The following is a 10,824-nucleotide window of genomic DNA, read 5'->3' as shown; positions in this document are numbered from 1 at the left end:
AATCGTCTATTGAAAGTCCACACACCAACCGTAATCCAGGCGGAGTGCTGTTCATCCCCCTTCTTAATCAGAACCGAGGTCCTGCTCTCATGTCACTGCGTCCCGAGGGAAAGACCGACCTGCTGGAAAAGCTGCATGTTGGGGGCGCCTTTCTGACGGCAAGCTTTTTCGAGTCATAAACCAAAGAGCAAACAGACAAACGAGGCATCAAAGAAACGTTGCAAAGAATAGATCATTATGGCCACAGAGATGCTAATTACCGAAATAAGAGTACTGGGGTCTGGCGGTCATACGGTCATTACGCACGTGGTGCACACGCAAGCATAGCTGTCAATCAGAGTGATGCTTCATATATGACCATGGCTTGATTGTTTTGTTAGCTCACAGAGATTATGGCATAATGGATGACTCTATTATATGAGTTTATATTATTAGCGCGATGCCGTTGCCGTGCTATAGATATGGGTTTGTCTGATTATAATGTTTTTGCATTATTTCTGAGAATAAAAAGTCATTGAAAATAAAAACACAATTTCTTTTCAAATTAAAGTAAATGGGTAAATGACGTTTTCTATACATCTGATTCAAAACAAAACTTGATCAATAAATGAAATACTCGAATACTTCTCTAATGAACGTGTTTTACATTTCTTAATTAAAAGTCATTTTCGATCTCTGGAAATTTGGGGGTGGGGGTGTTTGGGGGGAAGAGAAAATGGTAGCATAAAGACTTTTTTTTCCTAAAAATGTGTCACATGCTATGTGCGTCAGTGCTGGTTTTGGATAATGGAGAAGGGAAACCATAAACAGCATGTACCTACTGCAACTAGCTTAATTGCATTCTTCTCTAATTAGATTTTCTGTGTCCAGTATTAACATGTTGCATCAAGAGCGTCTGAAAATACCAGCAGATGTCATTAAATCAACAGATGACCGCATGCAACCCAAGTCAGCGGCGTATTATATCCATTTAGCCTATTACCAAATGACACATTTACATCAGACAACATCTGTGTTGCGGTAAACATACACAGTTAGATATAAATGATTTTGTTCGTAGGATGTGAGTCAAGGTGAGTAACCAGCCCAGATGAACTGCTAGAGACAGAGAACGAGTGGGGCATGTGATGCTTTTCATTCGTAGTCTGAAACCCATTCAGGTATGCAAGGCTTATGCCTATGTCAAGTTGAGAATTTGACTGTTCCCTTGGCTGATCTTAAACGGAGCAGAACTTACACCTCATCATTCCTGAATAAGTTTCTGAAAGTTTGAATTCAGCCTTCAGTTTCTAACTGGCTACCGAGGCTTAAGTATTTGTATTCGTTTTGTATAAAGGCACAAAGACGAGGTACACAGACCAAAAGCAAGGAGCAGTACAGACACGACCAGGATAAACTAGCTCTGAGACCAAGGCCATCTGAACAATCCGATTTCAAGATCTGTCTGGACAAGGAACCTTTGACATCAGCACTTATAATCCATAAATGTCTGTTTGCAGTGTCTGCTTATTTTATCCCAGTGGATGAGAAGGCAAACCTAAATGGAGGTTTGAATAAAAAAATCTCTTTATGTAATTCTGTGGTTACATTCTCCAGTGACACACGACACAATTCACAATAAGTGTTCTCCACGAGTTATGCGCCACATAACTTTGCAAGACTGGAGAATTTCCTTATCTATTTCTTTTTCAAATACCTGTTTTTCTACTCTAGCTCTCCAGACCCAGTTGATTTTCTGATTACGTATTTATTGCAATTCTTCCCTCAGCAAATCCCCCCTGCGAGTCATAGAAAGAGCATGAAAGTGCTCCAGCCGAACCCCGACAAGGGAACGCGCGGACAAAAGCTGCACCTGACGAGTCCAGAAAGCACAATCCTAGTTTGCGCTACTGATGAGCGACCGCACCATATGATCAACATCATTCTTTCAGAGTTGGGGGTTCGTTTTAATAAATAAATAAATAAATACACTTTAAAACAGGTCGTGAAGGATAGATAGATAGATACGTGCGGAGGGGGCGGAATATTTGACAAATTACGCTACAGCACTTGTATTTTTGCACTGATTGGCTATTAACTGTGAGCTATGGAGTTTCTATGGAGGACTAAATTTAATAAATTAATAAATAAATAAATAAATACACATTAAATCAGGTAGTGAAGGATAGATAGATAGATAGATAGATAGATAGATAGATAGATGTAGAACTGTTCGGTGTTGCGTTCTGCAACACTGTCCGCATTGAAGCAGTGGCTCCTATGGCAAGCTAATTTAACATTTATTCCTTTAAAAATATATATTATGCTTCTAATACTTGTTTTTCTAATTAATACTAATAGTAAAACCGGAATAGTTGCCAGAACCAACTAGAATACACACTAGTAAAAAGTGAATCATAGTGAACCAAGACGAAGAATGAATACATACTAATATCAAATGACTGGTTACATGTCAAGCCAAGTCAAGTCAGATTTAATTCTATAGCACTTTATACAATACAGATTGTTTCAAAGCAGGTTCAAAGTAATAAACAGGAAAATTGCATAAGTGATTATGAAAACTCAATAATGAGACAATTCCGATTCTGTAAAGCAGGTCTAATAAGACAACAGTGTCATTACTTAGCTTAAGTCAGTTTAGTGTTGATAAAGTTCAATAAAAATGTAAAGTTCATCTATTTTGAAATGAGTTCAATTCAGCTATAAGTAGTTTTACAGAATCCAGCATTGTCGTTATTCAGCTTGAGTCAATTCAATGTCGATTCAATTCAGTTGGATAAAAGTGTAGATGTTGCAAGATATGATTCACCCAAAAAGCAGCTACAGAATAGTGTCATTATCCAGCGTCTTTGTGAATGAGAAAACGAGGAATTTAAAACAATACTATTCACTTTTGGATTTTTACTAGTATTCTAAAATACGTGTTATTAAAATCAATACATAATAGTTGGTCTAAAGGGTTAAATGTTAAAATTGTTTGCCACAGGCAATTATCTCTTAGTCTTCCCCCTTTACTTGTTCCTGTCTGTCAAAGAAGCCAGTCAACTTTTAGGGACGTGGCTGAAGACATCGCTCATTTCAGCACTAAGTTTGGCGGACAGCACCTCTCTATCTCTCTCGCCCCAACTGGAAGCCCTTTCAACTCCTCTGCGTTCTAACCACTAAAACAAAATATGGATCACACTTTCTCTGAGGATACCTCAGTTTATGAGAACTTCACAGATGACTGGACATCAGATGGAGGGGAAACGGTGCATTTAATCATTCAATGCGTTATCCCGTCGGTCTACATACTTATCATAACCGTTGGTTTACTGGGGAACATTACTCTTGTGAAAATATTCATCACTACCAGCGCGATGCGAAGTGTACCAAACATTTTCATCTCCAGCCTGGCCGTGGGAGATCTTTTGCTTTTGGTCACTTGTGTACCAGTGGACGCGTTCAGGTATTTCTATGAGGAGTGGATTTTTGGAACGGTTGCTTGTAAGATGATCCCGGTGATCCAGCTCACCTCGGTCGGAGTCTCCGTGTTCACTCTCACGGCACTAAGCGCGGACAGGTAAAAAAATTAAATAAAATCCTCAATGAACAACTGCAATCACTGCCACATTCACTACTATATATATATATATATATATATATATATATATTCAAACTATTTTGAATAAAAAATATCTCTATTTACAGCTTTAAGTCATTAAACAGTGTAGAGTTCCTTATTAAGCACCTGTAGCTGAGGGCAAATGAAAATTACTTTGATTTACAGAGGAATTAATCGTGGTGATGTGGATCTCATACAGCATTTGGCATACAGCCTGCAGGAATTCTGTATTACATTTGATTCATGGCTCAGATATATTTCTCAACAACAAAAATGCAGTTCATTTCTCTGACATTACACAGAGTGATGGGGTTAGGTGAGCACAGAGCACAGATTTGGACAGATCATGAAAGATTTATTATGTAGTTTGGTTTTTTATATTTTCTGTACACATAAATATTGTTTTGAAGGCCGGAAGTCATCTATACAGCCTACCCCTGACATTATTATTCTGATTTACTCTCACTGCAGTGATTTTTATTATAGAAATGCAGCGTTTTCATAACCAAATTGGACCAAGGCTGTTGTCAATAACAGAGGTATCATTACAGCCAAGAGATGAGTGTTTGGGATAAAGCTTATTGTTTATTCAAGAAAATCTCCACATACATTGGAATCATAATTCCCTAATATTTCTTCCCATAAACGGCAACTGAAAGTTGGAATATCTTTAGAATTCAAAGATTACATTAGTAGATTACAGTGCTTCAAATCCTACATTTTTGGATATTTGGCACCCTAATATATTGTTTTATTAATTGACAAGCTCATTTCTGGCTGCATTACTGGAAATTAAGAGCATTAAAAATGTAGCTCAGGATCCGTGGTGAAGATGACAAATTGGTCTCTGTTTCACATACTCTGTGTTATACTTCATTGTTGTGTCAGTGCTTGGGGGCCCCGGCTAAAGGTGATGACCTGTCCTAGTCTGATTTGTTGCTCTGTCTGTTTGTTGTTTGGAGCACCTGAAAGTTAATTTGTGTCACAGTGATTATGCCACCACCCTGGGGTCCAAGCAGTTCTCATTTATTGCTATTGATTTGTAGGCTGCATTAACAGTTCTGTTCCCCAAAACGACAATCGTGATGCAAAATGTAATCAATGTTCAGCTACTTGTGATAATGAATTACCTGGCCAAAGGAATGAAGTCTAAAATTATAGATTTGAGGAAGGACGACAAGTGCATTGACGATTTCTAACATCACCCAAACTATTGTTTTGAAGACTTAATCTGATTAGAACTTATTCAATACTCACTGTCATGCATGAAATACAATCAAGTTCATTTGCATGTCAGTCAGTTCATACTGTATTTTCAATTGGGACTTGTTTAGAAATCAAGCTATGATCGTGGCGCTCCCCAGCTAACTCATGCCTCAGGCAGGGCAGTCTGTTTTCATTGAGAGAGGAAAAAGCAAGCCCGGGGCACTGAAACCTGGTAGAGGAGAGAAGTCAGGGCAAGGATGCTGTCATATGAGATTTCCATTTACTTTAGAGATGATGGAAGCAGAATGTCTAAAGGACACTGTCGAATTGATCAAAACGTGTCGGTTTGTCAATAGGAGAAAATAGACAATTTCCTTGGAACAAAAGCAACCGATTTTCCACCATTAACTTCCTCTATTGGTTTTTGTGTATTCTGTCTGTAGGCTTTGCAGCTCCAGCAGAATATCGGAAAGATGTGCACAGGAACTATCGTATTTCCTATGCAGGTTTCCTTCAGGAAAAAGCATTTACCTAGAGATTAATCATTTATGACTTTGATCATGTAGTTTTCGACTTACTGCTGATCCCCAGTGTAAAGGTTGTTTAGGTTCAAGTATAGAGAAGTAACATATGATAAAAAATTATATATATATATATATATATATATACATAATTTGTTACATTAATATATGTACAGCACAAAGCACATTGTAAATATATATAGTTTCAAAAATATTTAAAATAAAATGTAAAAAAAATATATAAAAAAATATTTATATAAATATATAATACATTTCAAAAATATTCAACACTGATTTCACACTGTAATATTCTGAATTTATAATTCCAAAAATCTGCAGTGCCAAAGAAAAAAAATTACAAAAAAAACAACAACTGTTAGTTAGTCCCCAAGAACAATTAAATTATTCTTATCGCTTGAAAATGATAATTTAAAAGTGCCACAACCCTTACATAAATAAATAAACATTAATGCAAATTTTCAGAGTGTTTAATTTCCGATTATGACTGTGCTGACAGAGTAGTCAAATTCTTCAAAGACTGTCACATAATAAGCTTATCCAATAAGAGAAATGTATCCCTGTATGACGACAGCAGTAATTTTAACAACATGGAATGAAACTGAATAAGACACTGAGTTGTAACACTTAAAACGCATAATCCCAAAACCGCTGTTTTAATAATAATGGGTCAAGTATAAACAGGCACACGTTCTGGTGTGGACTAACCATAAACCTCAGCAGAGAATCAAATCTGACTTCAGATAAGAGCCCACAGTGTTGTTTTCCCTCAAGCAATGATAAATTGTTGATAAACAAAGCAATTTTCTCTTTCATCCATCCTCAACCTGGATGAAAGGCACAGCAATCTGTGTGCTGACAATTCTTCACATATGTTTCTCTTAGACACAAAGCTATTGTGAATCCCATGGACATCCAGACCTCCAGCGCAGTGTTCTGGACCTGCTTGAAGGCTATCACTATATGGGTTGTCTCAGTGCTGCTGGCTATCCCTGAGGCGGTCTTCTCGCAGGTGGTTCATATGCCAGACAAGAACATGACATTCACCGCTTGTGTGCCGTATCCACTCTCCAATGAGATGCATCCCAAGATTCACTCCATTATGATATTCCTTGTCTACTTCCTCATCCCTTTGAGCATTATCTCTGTTTACTACTACCACATTGCGAGGACACTTATCAAGAGTGCTCATGATATGCCAGGTGAGATTAGTGAGCACTCCAAAAGACAGGTAAGAGGTTCCAGGGGAAGGGCATAAAGCTCACACCACTGAATGCCAATATTCTGTGTTTGTCAAAATAAGTTCTTCTTTAAGCATTATCAATCAATCATGTTTTAAAGGGGTCATATGACGCCGGATCGGCTTTCACCGTGGACCGAAGCGGAGTCCAGCCCGGGGTCGTCACATGTGGTTGCCGCAAATCCGCCGGATGCTCCTTCGTCGAATCTGCTGGCCGCGCCGCTCTCAAGCCCGCCCGCCGCCGCTCACTCAAGCCGGCCTCCGCTCAATTTAGCCCGCCGTGTGAAACTACCTTGTTTGGCCTTCCAAAAGAGGACATGACTAGAAATCAGTGGTTAAGTTGTATTTACAACACTGTTCCAGAACAGTTCAACCCAAATATTCAGATATGTGCACCACATTTTATGGAGGACTGTTTCCTGATCCTGGTAGAGTAGACTACAATGCTGGCTGTTCTGACTCACAGACTGTAAGTATGTTTTTTATATTTAAAGGATTTGCCACTGATGATTCAAATGTGAGTTTTGAGCAGTGTAGAGTAGGGCTTGTTGTTTGTAATTTCTCTGATCACAAATGCAGACATTTTTTGGGTTTTATGTTTACGCGGCGCGATGCAATGCGTAAAAAGACAGTATAAATCATTATAATCCGTAATTATGTCCCCACTGGATGCAACAAATGCCTCGTTTATAATGGGTTTTAATGTTTTTGTCTCGTCGCTCCGGCCTGACAGGGCATCACAGTATGGTAAGGGGCGTAACATTTCCGTCACATGCTTGAGGTATTCGGCCAATCACAATGCACTGGATAGATCGCCAATCACAGCACACCTCGCTTTTCAGACCGATGAGCTTTGTAAAAATCGACACGTTTCAGAAAGGCGGGGCATAGAGGAGAAACAATAATGTACAGTATGTGGAAAATAATGTGTTTTTTTAACCTTAAACCGCATAAACACATTTCATTACACCAAATACACAAAATAATGTTCTTTTTAGCAACATCATATGACCCCTTTAAAATATCCCAATAGAGATAGTACCACAGAACGTACAGATTTGTCATTGTAAAAGATTAATCTGAAATGTGCTTCATGTGCTAATTGGCAGGGTTGAGCAAAATGATCAATTTAAGAATGAGTGTGAATTTGGGATACACTCCACAGAAAATTACTTGGAAATCTATCTATCTGATTTTTCATCTATCTGTCTGATTTTTAATCTATCTATCTATCTATCTATCTATCTATCTATCTATCTATCTATCTATCAGATTTTCTATCTATCAGATTTTCTATCTATCTATCTTTCTTTCTATTTTCTGCATGTTTAGAGAAGAAAAAGAAAAGAAAAAATAAATAAAAAATAATAAATAAATAAATACAAATATTTTTTATAAAGATAGATAAATCTATCTATCTATCTATCTATCTATCTATCTATCTATCTATCTATCTATCTATCTATCTATCTATCTATCTATCTATCTATCTATCTATCAGATTTTCTATCTATCTATCTATCTATCTATCTATCTATCTGATTTTAATCTATCTATCTATCTATCGATTTTTATTTATCTGTCTGATTTTTTAATCTCTCTAGAATATATATTCATCCGTCCATCCATCCATCCGATTATCTATCTTTTTTAACTGTCAAACAAGGAGTTGTCCACCCAAGATTACTTACATTTTTTTAAACTTTAAAAAAATTTAGCATATAGGATTTACTTTTCTCAGAAATTGATAGCAAATTTCACAAATAATTACAAAGAAATAACAATTATTGAATTAAATTAAATGTGAAATTTGGAAAGTATAAAGACTGAAATAGTATTGTTTTTGTAAAACATACTACATTATTTACAACTTAAAAAAATTCAGGAATTCAATTGGAATTCAAGAGACATTCTTAATGCAGTTCATAATGCATATAAACTTTACCCATTATTTAGAAACAATGTCAAATTGCTGTAACAGAAATGGAATTGGCCCTTTTATGATGATCTAAGACCAGATTCCTTTCCGAAGAGCCAAACCATAAACATTTTTAGAGAAAGTATAAAATGAGCCACTGTTGAACTGAGGGACACCCTTCATAAAAGGTTCCCTTGACAGTTTTTTGAGACAGGGCACTTTATCTTTTTCTGGGCTGTGAATCATCAGTTAAGCATTGTGCCAAGGGTCCTTAAGGATGACAGATATTCTCTTTAATATTCTCTTTTAACAGCTGTTTCAAGGCAGCTAACATTTTCCGCTCCCTCTTGCCCTTGATAATACAGTATAGTTGAAGTTTACTGCTGCTCTTATCTCTTCTGGTTATGAGTAATTATGCATTTCACAGGACAAGGCAACACAGTCTTTTTCATCCATCTATCATTCATTTCTCTGAATGGCGTGAATGGCTTTTTGGGATATAATCTCTTGTATTATGCACTGCATGTACTTCATTGAACAGTGGAAATTATGCATTGTCAGTACTGCAGAATCTCTAGATAAAATGATCATACCTAAGAGAATCTGATAGAATCTAGCCATCTGATAAAAAATTACATACCTAAAAATTAAAATTCAGACATTATTTACTCACATTATTCCAAACCTGTATGAGTTTCCTTATTCTGTGGAAAATAAAATAAGATAAATTCAAAGTACAAAGCAACATGCACTACCGGTCAAAGGTTTGGAATAATTAAGATTTTTTAAAATATGTTTAAAAGAAGTCTCTTATGCTCTAATGCAGAAAAAAAATATTATCCCAATTTAAAATAATCATTTTCTATTTTAATATGTCACAAAAATATGAAGCAGAAAAAAATGTCTTCAACCTTGATCATATTAAGAAATGTTTATTGAGCATAAAATCATCATATTAGAATGATTTCTGAAGAATCTTGTGACACTGAAGCCTGGAGTAATGGCTGCTGAAAATTCAGCTTTGCCATCACAGGGGGAAAAATTACATTTTAAAATATTAAAATTCTGTTAAAATGACTGTTTTTGCTCTATTTTTGATCAAATAAATGCAGCCTTGTTAAGCTTTTTAAAGAGACTTCCTTCAAAAACATTAAAACATGTTAATGATATAGGTGAAACATAAATTGCTAAAAAGAACACCTGTTAGAACTAAACTTGATTCCAGCAAATTACAATCAATTACTGGGTTCAGAATCAGGCTAGAGGATGTACTACTGAACTTGCATGCATTTTTATTGACCTTTTCCTCATCTAAAATGCACCTTGTGCTTTATCGAGTGGTTTAATCTGTCATGTTTTCTCCTCTCTTCTGAGACGGAAACGAGGAAGCGTCTAGCCAAGATCGTTCTGGTGTTTGTGGGCCTCTTCACGCTGTGCTGGTTCCCCAACCACGTTCTCTACATGTACCGCTCATTCAACTATCGGCAGATCGACTCTTCGCTGTCACACCTCATCATCACGCTTGTGGCACGCATGTTGAGTTTCTCCGGCTCCTGCGTGAACCCATTTGCCCTGTACCTGCTGAGCGAGAGCTTCCGAAGGCACTTCAACAACCAGCTGCTGTGCAGAAAGCGCAAATACCAAGAGCGCAACACCAGCTACCTCCAGAGCTCCTCTGCTATCCGCATGACCTCCATCAGGAAGAGTACACCTGTTGTCGCCAACGGACATGGCCAAAAAACAGGAGTCTGCATTTAGCATCTGTTCTCCAAACTGATCAAAACCTGAGGGTTGCTGGTGACTCACATTTAGGTTCAGTTGAAGTGTTTGGTGACCCAGCTGGGTAAACGAGCAGTTATTGAAGCAGGGAAGACAGAAGGATTACTGTTGTATATATTGCATGCATGTTTTTTTCCAACGGCTGCAGCGTTGCTTGAGCCCAAGAATGAAATTTGCTTCATTTTTGAAACATTATTCTTATTGCAAACAGAAAGGAATGGATATCTCGCTGATAAATGAAGACTAATTATATTTCTCCTCAAACAAAACACAAATTCTGCCTGTATAAAATATCAGATCTGTACAAAAAATGGGACTAAAGGTTTCCATTATTGTATAATGGCAGGTTTGCTTTTCAGCTCAATCTTATTTCATTTATTATCCAATCAAATTATGAAAATTCACAGATGGAAAGTGCACTTAATACAGTAAATGAATGCTTAAGAAAGCAGTTTTGATTTCACCAGTGGGACAAGCGTATTATAGAGATGCCACTGAAATTATTTACATTGCCTATGATCACGTTCTATTTCTCAGA

At 36.9% G+C, this 10,824-nt stretch overlaps 1 protein-coding gene across 1 annotated transcript; it reads left to right on the top strand.

Moving 5' to 3' along the window:
* The first annotated feature begins 3,173 nt into the window (after positions 1-3,173).
* On the top strand, positions 3,174-10,265 carry LOC107558933 (neuromedin-B receptor-like). Its single transcript, XM_016242636.1, has 3 exons — positions 3,174-3,562; positions 6,235-6,580; positions 9,882-10,265. Exons 1-3 carry the CDS (start codon positions 3,174-3,176, stop codon positions 10,263-10,265), a joined length of 1,119 nt encoding a protein of 372 aa, XP_016098122.1.
* The last annotated feature ends 559 nt before the right edge of the window (positions 10,266-10,824 follow it).

The sequence above is a fragment of the Sinocyclocheilus grahami genome, unplaced genomic scaffold (genome assembly GCF_001515645.1).
Source record: "Sinocyclocheilus grahami isolate Dianchi unplaced genomic scaffold, SAMN03320097.WGS_v1.1 scaffold667.1, whole genome shotgun sequence".
In the NCBI taxonomy this organism is placed as follows: domain Eukaryota; kingdom Metazoa; phylum Chordata; class Actinopteri; order Cypriniformes; family Cyprinidae; genus Sinocyclocheilus; species Sinocyclocheilus grahami.
Note: the sequence above shows the minus strand (reverse complement) of the source record. Positions and strands in the feature narration are given on the sequence as shown.